This window comes from Chrysochloris asiatica, unplaced genomic scaffold (assembly GCF_000296735.1).
Source record: "Chrysochloris asiatica unplaced genomic scaffold, ChrAsi1.0 scaffold00086, whole genome shotgun sequence".
Lineage (NCBI taxonomy): Eukaryota > Metazoa > Chordata > Mammalia > Afrosoricida > Chrysochloridae > Chrysochloris > Chrysochloris asiatica.
In genome coordinates, this window is record NW_006408604.1 from 2,599 (window position 1) to 16,717 (window position 14,119).

The window sequence follows — 14,119 nt, forward strand, 5'->3', positions numbered from 1 at the left end:
ATTAGAGTGAGTTAAAAAATATCCCCACTTCTGTTATATTAAAACTCCCAACAATGTCTATGGCTGATGACAACATTGAACGTGAACATGAAATGATTCTGTCAAATAGATGAGTACAGTGGCAAATCATTTGCAAATCAGACATGGCTCTGCCTGTGAAATAATCCATGACAGACTTGGGTTTCAAAAGTTTGTGTGTGATGGGCACCAAAACAACTCATGGAAGACCATAACAGAAGCATTTGGACACCTACAAACAAAATTTGGACCAATAGTCAAAAGATGAAAGTTTCTTTGAAAAAAATTGTTACTGGTGATGAGGCATGGGTTCATCACTACAAGCCTGAAAGTAAATAGCAGAATAAGGAATGGGAACATCCTCAATCACTGACCAAGAAAAATTTTCAAAAGTCAACCACTGGCTGGAAAATTGATGCTTACAATATTCTGGGATCCTCAAGGGCCAGTATTGGAACACTACAAGGAAAAATGTTCAAAAATCAATAGTCCTCATTACAGTGAGATGCTTACTGAAGAGCTGAAGCCTCACCTTCATATTAAACACAGAGGACTGTTGTGATCTTGCATGGCAATGCACATCCTCACACCTCTGTCCACACTGTTGACACTCTGCATAAACTTCATTTTGAGGTGTTAAAGCATCCTCCCTATAGTCCTGATCTCGCCTTATTATATTTTCACCTGTTTGGTCCCCTAAAGGCAGCCCTTCAAGGACTAAGATTCACCTCTGATGAAGAAGTGAAGACAGCAGTGCATTAGTGGCTTGCAGCTCAGTATAAAACATTTTTAAATAAAGGAACACAAAGCTTGTTGACTGATGGACAAAGTGCATTTAAAAAAAAAAAAGAGAGATTATGTCAAAAAAACATTGTATTTGTCTTTTCTGAAAATTGGTTAAAATAAATTCTACAGTCAGAGTACAGGTAGTTTCTTACTCACTCTTGTGTATATAGACAATGAAAACAGAAATGATAGTAATAATATCCTAAAACACAAATGAAATCACATTATTATTCAAGTAGCATTTATGGAGAAGTGAATAGTGTATTTGACATTTAAAAACAAAACCCAATGCTGTTGAGTTGATTCTGACTCAGCAAAATGTATAAAAGCCATACTTCATTATATGTGATGCTTCAAAGAATTTATAGTCTGTATTTCTGGAAAGCAAATTTACCTTTACACATATTTAAATAGTATTGGGTAGAATAAAATCCTAAGTTTAATTATAAAAATAAAAAATACATTCTAAGAAAAAATTTAAATGTTGTTAAGTGCCATCGAGTCAGTTCTGACCCATAGTGACCCTGTATACAGTTTCCTAGGAGTGTCTGGTGAGCTTGAACCAACTATCTTTCAGTTAAAATGACTTTGCAGTACAGCACATTAATTCACAGCACCACACCAGGACTCTCTCCCTCTCTCTCTCTCTCTTTTTTTTTTTTTTTTCAAATGAAGCAACAATAAATAATTTATAACCAATAACCATAAGTGTTTATGTCTTTTAATCTGAAAGCATGAAGTCCTGGTGTGGCTCTGTAGCAGCAATGGACCATAAGGTTGGCAATTCAAATCCACCAGCTACTCCTCAGAAACCGTATACAATGTCACTATGAGTCAGAATTGACTCCATGGCACTAATCAACAACAGTCTAAAATCACAGGACCTAATTGAGATGAATAATTACTGTGGCATAAGAAGTGTTTGTACTATTTCTAACAATTAAAATTTTATTTTGGTGTGTGAAACTAAAATAATAAGAGCATGATTAATACAGTTGTATATCATTAACTGATTGGCCTCTGGATTAAAACACTAATAATTACAATGACATATAATTGTTTCTTAGTGTTACTGAGTACTTGCTATGTATTATGACCATTAATCTTTGCTTTTAAAAAAAACAATTACAACCTTCCTCACTCTACCCAAAGGAGTTCTTCTGACATCAAATATCAAGGTTCTTTGGGAGGAACAGGTGGTAATAATAGTAGCCTGATGTTCTAGTTAATCCCGGTGGCTATTTATCACATTGAAGAAACAGTCATCCATGAAGAAGGTTAGGGAACTAGAATGCATTGCTGCCTCACGTTTCCAAACTCATGCACTCATTTGTGAATGCAAACATCCCTATACCACTTTTGAAAATAAAAGATTCCTAGAAATTACAATTTTTTTCTGTTTATATTTATGAATCAATTTCTGTAGTATATACTATGGAAACTACAGATGAATGCAATTCTCTTCATTTGTCTTATTAAGCATATTACCATATGTTTGCATATGGTAATCAATTTAAGCATCACCCAATTCACCCGAAAATTTTATTTCAATTCAAATTTTACCTTTTATGGTTAATCATTTTTTCAAAATTTGTATTAATTTAGGTTATTTTGATCAATTGTGTAATGGTAATATCTGAAAAGCTAATTCATTCAGGAAAATAAATCATCATGGAAAATCCTCATTATAAAATTAGTAGTTTAAAGCTTGAATTTGTATATACATTATTTATAGAAATGTATAGTAAGATAATAAAATATTCAAGAATAAACTAAATTACAATATATGAAAATTCTATAGAGAAGCTGAATGAAGGCATGAACATAAGATAAACGTAAGTAGCAACATTTTTGACTGTTAAATAATCTTTTCAAATAATTTGAAATTGAGTGATGCTGTAATTTTTAGATGCTATGGAATACTTTTGAAACAGGGACTTACTTAATCTTCATATTTTACAATGTAAATATTTGCAATACACCAAAAATGAATAATTATTTAAATTTATGAGACAAATGTTTAAATGTTAACTTTAAAGTATGCAAAAAATAGATCATTTTTTAAAATTCCTTCAAGGTTTCATAAAAGACAAAAATGTTTGAAGTCATTGACATTCTATTCATGGATCAGGATCTTCAGTTACTTCATCAGTCATGAAATGCTCACAGTTAATTCTAGTCAGGGCAAGGATATACGGAAAAAGTAATAGCTTCCATACAAAAATCAAAATGTAAAACATTGTGGTATTAGATGTTAGGCCTTATAAACTGCATCACCCATAAATTCAGTGAATTTTGTGTATTCTACTGAATACTATTTCATCTGCTTTAGTAAGTAACATACTGTATTTATTGACGACAGCAACATAAACACTAATGTTGTTCTCTAGACTAGCAGTCCCCAGACATTTTAAACTATATGTAAGCACATTTTGGAGTCCTGGTGTGGAGCTTTGCATTAATGCGCCAGACTGCAAAGTTGTGTGAATCTCAAGATCGGTAGTTCAAACTCACCATTTGCTCCTTGGAAATCCTATACGGGGTTACTATGGGTCGGAATCAACTTGACGGCACTTAACAACAACAACAATCACATTTTGGACATAAAAAACTAAAGTGGAAAACTTTCGTGTAACAAAGATGTGGGACTAAGTTCATTGAAAGGGCTAAAGGAATTAAGATGATCCCACAGGACAGATATTGAAATCACTGCTCTCATTGATTATATCTTATAACAAGGTACAACGAATCAATGCTCACCTCAGAAGCAATATGTATCCAGGTATGCCACCTAGGGATAAAGTGTAAGATGTGATGACTGAAATTACAAGGAAATACAGAAACATTTTGGAACATCCATTATCTTTTGGGCATCTGCCCACCATGCCTGAGGAATTTCCTGATTTAGATGGTACAATTCCCACACAGGTGCAGTTGTAAAATATCTGTAACACAATTGGAAAACATACAATTATTGAGGGAGTAGTTAAATAAAATCAGAGATAAATATCTATTAAAAGATTCATTGTATATAGTGCAAGCATTTCATAAATCAATGGGGAAATGTTTTCATACTCTCCTTTGTTAGGACATATACAGCAAAGTGAAATCTATACAGAAACATTTACGTTTACTATCCAAAGAGCATATGGTTGGTATCCAGACTACTGAATCTATAGGAATAATCACTCAGTAAATCCTCCCAAATCCAACCAGACTTTATTTTTTTCATTACCACAAGCAAAACTAAACCATCCTTATTTATTGCCTTAATTACAACTATTATCTCTTCATGTTTAACCTTTTCCAATTCATATTTAGCTATAGTCTGTCTTCATATAGTAATCAAATTAAATATTTGAAAATTTTCAGTCAGATTGTGTGACTATCCTCAAACTTCCAATAGCTTCCCATTATGTTTAGTATAAATCTCAAATTTTAATAGTGGCTTACAAACTCATCATGATGTTGCTTTTGGATTCCACTCTGAGATCATTGCTAAATACTCTTCCCCCTCTAACTCTGCTCAGTTACATATGTGAGTTCTCATTTTATCCTAGTCAGTCTCACACATTCCACAGCTGCTCGGGCTTCATGGCATTATATAAGCTCTTCTTTTAGATAGCCGCACAGTTGGTACCCACACTGCAAGTCTCTTTATTCAGGTATTTCATTAGAAAAGTGTTCCATGAACTCCTATTTAAAATAAGATCCACTGATTTATTTTTCTTCACAGTGTTTATCACTACTTGCCATGATATTATATACTCAGTTATAATTAAACTCTATTTCCCCACTAGAATGTGACTTCCAAGAAGGCAGAAACTATCTGATTTGTCATCATTGTATATCTAGAACATGAAATAATATCTGGCACATTTTAGGCAATCAACCCCAATATGTAATTTGTTAAATTTGGCTTAATTGTGTTAAAAATGGGCACAATTCAAAGATAGGACAGTATTTTTAGTGACCTCCAGAAAAATTAAACTATATTTTGAATAAAGAGAAAGGCAATATCTTCAGTTTCTTTCTATAAACTTTATATATGCATGTGCATATATGATAAATTGTCATTTTCATCACAGAAGAGTTTGTCAGTTTTAAAATAAATAATAAAATAGAACTGGCATTTCCTTTTCCAGAAAGAGGAGCAATATATAAAAGATTATTTTTATGGCTTATCAGAAAAAAAAAAAACACCTTGTAAATCTTAAACATCACTTACTAGATTAATGTGAGTTTAGAGCAAGTTTCTCATAGCCCAGAGACAATAAATAGAGTGAAAGCATTAATTTCTGTGTGCAGATGTATTTAATAAGCATTCCTATTTACCTGATAAGCACATGTAAACTCTATTTACAGTCTAGTTTACAGCCCCTCAGAACTGTCAAATAAAGGTGGGTTTCTCATCAGTCACAATTAGAAAGTGGTCTGACAGCTGTGTCCAAGAGTATATGTTTGGGACAAGAACATAAAGTTGTGATTAGTGAGGTGAGTCTGTGAATGACTGATATATAAGGTCCTTCTCAGCTGGTTTCCTACCTATATTTCCAATCTAACTGCCTTCCATTCCCAGCTATCTGCTTCTTCATTATTTCACAAAATAGCTGCATTTCTCAGACTCAGAACCTTTAATCTTACAAGAAGGTTCCTTGCACCTGACTCCTTACACTGGTCTTTATTTGTCCTGGTCCTTAACCTCTGAGAACCATACATAGGTCTTAGGGTCAGGAGATGCAGGTCCCAACACAGATCTTAGTTTGTTATCTTATGCATGGCACTTCTTCATCTTCAGGTTCATATGCCTTATAAATGAAATGAAAGAATAAAACCAGAAAATTACAAAAGCTCCTTCTAGTTTGTCATTCTAATTCTTACCCCAATCATTTCAACAATTCTAATTCCACTAGTAATGGTTATACATTTCATGATTCCACACAAAAGCACAAGAGTAGGGTAAGAACAAAGACTCCTACAAGCATTCATCTACTTGTAGGTTAGCTCCCAACTCCCCATAAAGTTGTATATGTATATATTATAACATGCCTCTGGACATGGACTTTATAGGAGAAGATATCTTACAATATTTTGTCCATTCTTGGTTAATGTTTGACAACCAGCAAGACATGCCGATGCATACGTGATTCCATTTTCACCACACATAGGTTCCCATTTTGTCTCTGAACATTTGCATCTTGAATTGCAATCTGTAAAAAGTGCTCGCTCATGATAGGAGATAAATTTGTTCCTGAAAAGAAATGTTACAATATACATTATTAATGCTTAGCAGATAGCGCTCTGATATATATATTTTTTTAATTCTGTTTTTAAGTGGAGTGATGTAAGTGGCATTGCCAATAATGATTTTATTTTGGAAACACAATGAACATTAGAAAACACTTAAAGAAATGCCAGCTTCTACTATTTAATACATGTGGATTATAAAAGAACTTTCTTTATAAAGTTTTCTTTGAATTTTTACAACTTTATACAATATCCAGTTCTTAGATTGTGACTTTTAATACAGTCCACCGCCTTTAAGACATTCTGAAATATTCTATGCAAATGTATGTAAAATAAGGCAAAGTTTTGGAGTAGTGACATTACATAAATACTCTACTGGAATATACATTCTGTTGTTGTTGTTGTTGTTAAGTGCCTTAAAGTCGGTTCCGACCCATAGCGACCCTGTACAGGGTTTCCGAGGGTGTAAATCCTTACGGGAGTAGAAAGCCTCGTCTTTCTCCCGCGGAGTAGCTGGTAGTTTCGAACCGCTGACCTTAAGGTTCGCAGCCCGATTCGTAACCACTAGGCTACCAGAGTTAGGGCAAGAATAAATCATTGGTTCACTTCCATTACCTCTAGCACTAAGAACAAGGTCTGGCACATAGTAGTCTGAGAATCAGAATTTCTGGCAAATCACTCAATCAAACAATAGTTTTCTATTTTGGAGGAAGAATCTGTTATTTTGTCCCTTAATTCTGATGGTTATTTCCTGTATTGGTTTAAATCACAATTTCTAATCAATAAATATTTCAGCTTGTAGGAGAGCAGCTATCAGTTAGGTCACTGCTATGGTATAAATTAAGTCCCCCCAAAATATGTGTTGTAAATCCTAATGTCTACTGGACTGCTAATCACAAGTTACCCTGAATACCTCCCACATGAATTTAGAGACCATCTCAAGAACAGATGGAATGCATAGACTCTAATGAAAGAGGACCAGGAGAGTTATGGGAAGGTATCAAGAACATCATACAGGAAGAAAGAAAAAGGTCATTGAAAAGACAAGAAAGAAAGAAAAGACCAAAATAAATGTTAGAAGAGATTTGCTCTAAAGTGTAAATAAGCTAAAATGAATGGAAGAAATGAAGAAGTAAAAAAGACAAATAGAAAACTTCAAAGGGCAGTTCAAGAAGACAAAGTCAAGTATTATAATGAACTGTGCAAAGACTTGGACATAGAAAACCAAAAGGAAAGAACACACTCAATGTTTTTCAAGCTGAAAAAACTGAAGAAAAAATTCAAGCCTCAAGTTACAATATTGAAGAATTCTACGGGCAAAATATTGAATGATGCATCAAAAGAAGGTGTAAATTATACACCGAGTCGCTGTACCAAAAAGAAATCGTTAACGATAAACAAGTTCAAGGTGGCATATAATCAAGAACTGATGGTACTGAAGGAAGAAGCTGTAAGAAATCATTGGTGAAAATTAAGTTTCCAGGAATTGAAAGAATACAAAATGAATTATTTCAACAGATGCAGCATTGGAGGCACTCACTCATTTAAGTCAAGAAATTTGGAAGATAGCTTTGTGGACAACTGATTGGAAGAGGTTCATATTTGTGCCCATTCCTAAGAGAGGTGCCCCAACAAAATGCAGAAGTCATTGAACAACATCATTAATATCACATACAAGAAAAACTTTGCTGTAGATAATTTTCAAATGGATGCAACAGTACATTGACAAAGAACTGCCAGAAATTCAAGCCATATTCAGAAAAGGACATAAATCTAGGGAAATCATTGTTGATGCATGATGACTTTTGGCTGAAAACAGAGAATAACAGACAGATGTTTACTTGTGCTTTATTGACTATGCAAAGCCATTCAACTGTGTAGATTATTACAAACTATGGATAACATTGTGAAGAATGGGTATTCCAGAAAACTTAATTGTGCTCATTAGGAACCTGCTGTTGGAACAGAACAAAGGAACATTTAAATGGTTTTAAGTCAGGAAAGCTGTGTTCCAGGGTTGTATTCTTATACCACACTTACTCAATCTGTATGCTGAGTAAATAATCTGAGAAGATGAATTATATGAAGAAGAACATGGCATCAGGATTGGAGAAAAACTCGTTAACAACTGGTGATATACAGATGATATAACCTTGCTTGCTGAAAGTGAAGAGGACTTAAATGCTTACTGATGGAGATCAAAGACCACAGCCTTCAGTATGGATTACACTTCAATATAAGGAAAACACAAACCCTCACAACTGGACAAATATTTAACATCATGATTAATGGAGTAAAGATAAAAATTGTCAAAAACTTCATTTTACTTGTATCCACCGTCACCATTCATGTAAGCAGCAGTCAAGAAGTCAACTGACATAGTGCATTAGGCAAATTTGCTGCATAAAATTTGTTTAAAGTGTTAAAGAACAAAGATACAATTTGAGGACTAAGGTGCATCTGAACCAAGTCATGGTATTTTCCATAGTCTCATATGCATAGAAAAGCTGGAAAATGAATAAGGAAGACCCTACATAGAAAAACTGATGTATTTAAGTTACTGCATTGGAGAAGAATATTGAGAATACTATGAACTGATAGAAGAACAAACAAATCTGTATTAGAAAAGTACAGGAAAAATGGCCCTTAGAAGTCAGAATGGTGAGACTTCATCTGCCATACTTTGGACATGTTATCTAGAAGGACCAGTACCTAGAGAAGGGCATCATGCTTGGTAACATGGAGAGTCAGCACAAAAAAAAAAAAAAAAAAAAGATGATCCTCAATTAGATGATTTGCCACAGTAACAGTAGCAATGGGCTCAAGCATACCAATTGTGAGGATGGCAAAGGACGGGGAGTGTTTCATTCTCTTGTGCATAGGGTGCTGTGACTAGGAACCTTCTAGATTACTTAATTCTATTCTCTTTTAGAAACTACTAATCGTTACCTAATCTTAACTAAGACTCTATAGATACAGTAGGGTTGAGTTCCTGTGCTGAAAGGGACATTGGGATAACCTAGACCAATCTTTCATTTGGCATATCAGAAAAGTCAGATCCCATGACAGTATGCAAGTTGTTCAAATGCATACCATTTAATTAGAACCTTTTCAGTCATGTTGACTATAATTTTATTGTCTCACATCAGGTTTTTCTTCATTATTGAGAAAGTTTCCTTTCATTGGCATAACTGAAGCTTGTCTGTAGTGTTTTTCATTGAATGTCTAGAATCAATATCCAGAATCAAATAGTTTTGTGGAGGAAAGCAACTCAGGACAATCCCTGGAGCACTTTCAGTGTTTTATAAAACCAAAGATTTTGTATTATTCAAAGTGAGTTAATTTTATTATCTAGAGGGTCTTGAAGGAATGTTGGTGGTTGTGGTACCTTAAATTTACTTGATAGGCTTTTTGATCCAACGTTCTTTTAATTCCCACCAAGGAGCCTTGGAAACCCTATACAGGGTTGATATGGGTCAAAATCAACTCAACAGCACTTAACAACAACAACAACCCAGTCACTTGGTGGGATGCAAGTGAAATAATGCCAGTTAAGATATTGTATAAACTGCAAAACAAAAATAATCTACCACTGTCAACCTACCATAGGTGAGTTATAGATGCAAAGTGTCTACTTTCTCCAGAAACTATTTGTACTTCATGATTACAACTAATATTTTCAATCTATATTACTAGCATTAAGCAACAACAGATAGATAGCAAACTGTCTGTGGGAACTTGTGTTCAGAGGTAGAATGATGGAAAGGTCTCTTGAAAGGGAAGAAAGAAAGTGGTTCTGAAACATTTCATTTTATATTAAGAGAGATAGACTCTGAAAACCCCGAAATATAGTCACACACTCTATATGAGATGGCATAAACAAATATTCTCTTGACCAACCTGTAGGGCACTCAGTTAAAGAGAGCTGTCATGTGGGCCACTTTGGAAACTTAATTTATCCTGAAACTACATATGATTTAAGTACATCAGGGACAATGGAGAATGCCACAGAGGTCTCTCTGGCGATCCAAGTGTTAAACAAACAGACAAATAATTTTTCCCATAAATGGAGCACCATTTTGTGTCAGGAAAATACAAATAACTTTCATGTACCTTATCTTACGTAAGTCTTTCAAAATCTTGAAAATCAACCTGAAAATTGAGACTGTACTGAGTTAAATAATATATTGAATACTGCCCATCTAGTTAAGATTGACAGAGGTAAAATCAAGGGTGTATATTTTCTACTGTTCTGGCATGGCACTGTAGAATAAGCATTAAACCACAAGGTTGGTTTCAACTGCAAGGTTGATGGTTCAAATCCACTAGCCACTCCTCAGAGTTACTATGGGTCAGAACCGATTTGACGGCACTTAGCAACAACAATAATTTTTGACCACCTAAAATGATAAGGTTGATTTTGGAAAGTAAATGTAGGTTAGCATTTGCTGTATCTTTCTAAGGCATATTCAGATTTAAAGGAGATGACAAATTTTGACTATACTAAAAGATCTCAAGCCATAAATATTGTCACTTACTCCACATTAAAACAATAATTTCTTCCCCATAGTTTTGAAATTTAAAAAGAAATTTATCTTATTTCCAAACTATACCAATAATTCACTTGATTAAAAAAGTCAATCTCTTCAAATTATGTTAGGAGTAAACATACCCTTGGTAGGAAACAGTTAATCCTGCCACATCAGAATTTTCACAGCCCAAGGCAAACAGGGAAAGGTATAGGAGATAACCAAAAACAGATGATCCCAAGTAGAGTTTCGCAGCTCCACACACACTGATTCTGAACTTTTTCATAACTATTCCCCCAGAGAATATTCCAAGAGCCACTGCAGGTATGTTGATGAGCCCTGAGGAACAAGAAAATAATACTGTGGTATAAATGTCTAAAACTGTGATAAACTCTGAAATCTTTGTTATCATTTTCCCTGTGGTTATGCAAAATACTACAATGGTAACTGGTGAATTATTAGACTAATTTGTCATTTTAAGTTGTAAAAGTATTCAGTCACTATCATTTACTGGCACTTGGGAATATTTTCCTATAACTTTGATATGTAAATGTGCCCTAAATTAATGATAGCTCAAGTGGACAGTCAAGAATTTTGCCTAGCACAAAGTCTAGCACAAGTCAGGAAATCAATAAATACTGACAGAATGAATGAATGAAGCCATTTTAGTCCAATTCCAGGAATGACAGTTACAACTTGATAACATTCACATAGCTATCATTTTTATTCAAGGTTGTACATAGAATACTAGGAACATGGAATACAGGGAATTTTAAAAAACAGCCTTGATTTCTCTTCCTGAATTAGAATTTTTTAAATATTCATTTTGTTGTTGTTGTTGACCTAGATTTTTAATTTAATAAAAACAACAAAAACTTAAATTTATTGTTTTTTCTTTAATACTTCTATGGAGTATTTTGGTTGTATTTCTTCCAACATAGATATGTTTGCTCTTCTGGCAGTTCATGATGCTTTTAATATGCTTCTCCAACTGCATAATTCAAATGCATTGATTCTTCTACAGTCTTCCTTATATATTGTCCAACTTACACATGCATATGAGGTGATTGAATATACCATAGTTTGGGTTAGGCAAATTTTAGTTTTCAAACTGAATAGCTTTGCTCTTGAATACTTTAAAGAGGTCTTGTGTTTGATTTTGTGAGTGCTGTTTCCATGAGTGCTGATTGTAAATCCAAGTGAAATGAAGTATTTGACAAATTCAATATTTTTTCCATTTAGCATGATGATATTTATTGGTTCAGTTGTGAGGAATTTTGTTTTCTTTACATGGAAGTGTAATCTATACTGAAGGCTGTAGTCTTCAATCATTATCAGCAATTATTTTAAGTATTCTTATTCAACAAGCAAGGCTGTATCATCTGCATATTGCAGGTTGTTAAATGAGTCTTCCTCCAATTCTGGTGCCATGCTCTTCTTCATTTAATCCAATTTCTTGGATTATTTGCTCAGCATACAGATTGAATAAGCACAGTGAAAGGATACAACCCTGGTGCACACCTTTCCTGATTTTAAACCATTAAATATCTCCTGTTCTGTCCTAACAACTGCCTCTTTTTCTATGTACAGGTTCCTCATGAGAACAATTAAGTTTCTGGAATACCCATTCTTCACAGTGTTATCCATAGTGTACCATGATCTACAAAGTTGAAAGCCTTTGCATACTCAATAAAGAACAGGTGAACATCTTTCTGCTATCCTCTGTTTTCAGCCAAGATTCATCATGCATCAGCAATGACATCACTAGTTCCATGTCCTCTTCTGAATCTGGCTTGGATTTCTGACAATTCTCTGTCATCGTGCTGTTGCAACTGTTTTTGAGTTCTATTCATCAAAATTTTATTTGCATGTGAGATTAATGGTATTCTTTGAAGATTTTAGCATTCTGTTGGGTCACCTCTCTTTGGAATTGGCACAACTATGGATCTCTTCTCTTGGCTTAGATGAGTGAGAGCCTCCAAAGCTGTTCTGTTTTTTGAAACATTTCAATTTGTATTCTGTCAATTCCTGGAGCCTTGTTTTTTGCAATATCATCAAGTTCTGCTTGGACATCTTCCTTCAGGATATCTACCATTTTCTTGATCATATGCTACCTCTTGAAATGGTGGAACATAGACCAATTTTTCTTGGTACAGTGACTCTGTATCTCCCTTTCATTTTCTTTTGATGCTTTAGGCATCATTTAATGTTTTGCCCATGGAATTGTTGTCAGCTTGATAAATGCTGAGTGTGTTCTTCCCTTTGGATACTCTAAGTCTTTGCACATTTCCTTATAATACTTGACTTTATCTTCTATAGCTGCCCTTTGAAAATTTCTGTTCAGTTCTTTCACCAGTTCATTTCTTCTATTTTCTTTTGCTTCTCTGCACTCAAGAGCAAGCTTCTGAATTTCTTTAGACACCCATTTGGCTGTTCCTTTCTTTCTTGTTTTTTTAATGACCTTTTATCTTCTTCTTGTATGATGTTCTTTATGTCATCCCACAACTCTTCGCGTCTTGAGCCTTTAACATCTAATGCATCAAATCTGTTGTTGATATAGTCTCTAAATTCAGGCAGGATATACTCAAGGTTATATTTTGTCTCCCATTGACTTGTGTTTCTTTTCTTCTACTAACTGTAGGAGCAATTGATGGTCTGTTCTGCAGTCTGCCAATGACCTTGTTTTGGCTGATACTGAGCTTCTTCATCGTCTCTTTCCACAGATGTAGTCAATGTGAATTCTATATATTCCATCAGGTTAAGTCCATGTTTATAGTCACCTTTTATGTTGTTTTTTTAAAAAGTATTTGAAATGAATAAGTTGTTGGTCTTGCAAAATTCTATCATGGTCTCCAGTATAATTTCAACCTTCCATGCCATAATTTCCAACTACTGATCCCTCTACTTTGTTTTCAGTCTTAGCATTCCAATCACCATTAATATTGGATGCATTTTAATTGCATGCTTGATCAATCTTAGACTGAACAAGTTAGTAGGCTTCTTCAATTTCATCATCACTGGTTTTAGTAGGTGGTATGTAAATTTGAATAATAGTGTTTTTTACTGGTCTTCCTTGTTGATGTTGCTGTTGTTAAGTGCTGTTGAGTCAGTTCTGACCCATAGGAACCCTTTTAGGGTTTCCAAATAGCACTGATGAAGGTTGATGATTGTGTGCCATGGAGTCAGTATCGATTCATAGCAATCCTGTGTAGGATTTCTGAGGCTGTAAATCTTTATGGAAGCAGAAAGTCTTTTCTTTCTCCCATGAAGCAGTTGGTAATTTTGAACTGCTGACCCTAAGGTTAGTAGCCCAACTTGTAACCACTACACTACCAGTGCTCCTTAAATAGAAGGGGTGTTGTTGTTGTTAAGTGCTGTTGAGTCAGTTCCTACCCATAGCCACTCTATATAGGGTTTCTGAACAGCAGCTGGTGAATTTGAACCGCTGACCTTGTGGTTCAAATCAACTTTGCAGGACAGCACATTAACTCACAGTGCTACACCAGGACTCCAAATAGGAGGGATAGGTGTTAGCAATT

At 34.5% G+C, this 14,119-nt stretch overlaps 1 protein-coding gene across 1 annotated transcript in view; it reads right to left on the reverse strand.

Moving 5' to 3' along the window:
* Nucleotides 1-3,560: 3,560 nt before the first annotated feature.
* SLCO1C1 (solute carrier organic anion transporter family, member 1C1) overlaps nt 3,561-14,119 on the reverse strand; it is a 61,140-nt gene continuing 50,581 nt past the window's right edge. The window contains exons 9-11 of the mRNA XM_006866011.1: nt 10,724-10,919; nt 5,890-6,055; nt 3,561-3,749 (exon numbers count right to left, since the gene is read on the reverse strand). Of these exons, the coding sequence (XP_006866073.1) occupies nt 3,561-3,749; nt 5,890-6,055; nt 10,724-10,919 (551 nt within the window). The remainder of the gene's footprint in view (nt 3,750-5,889; nt 6,056-10,723; nt 10,920-14,119) is intronic.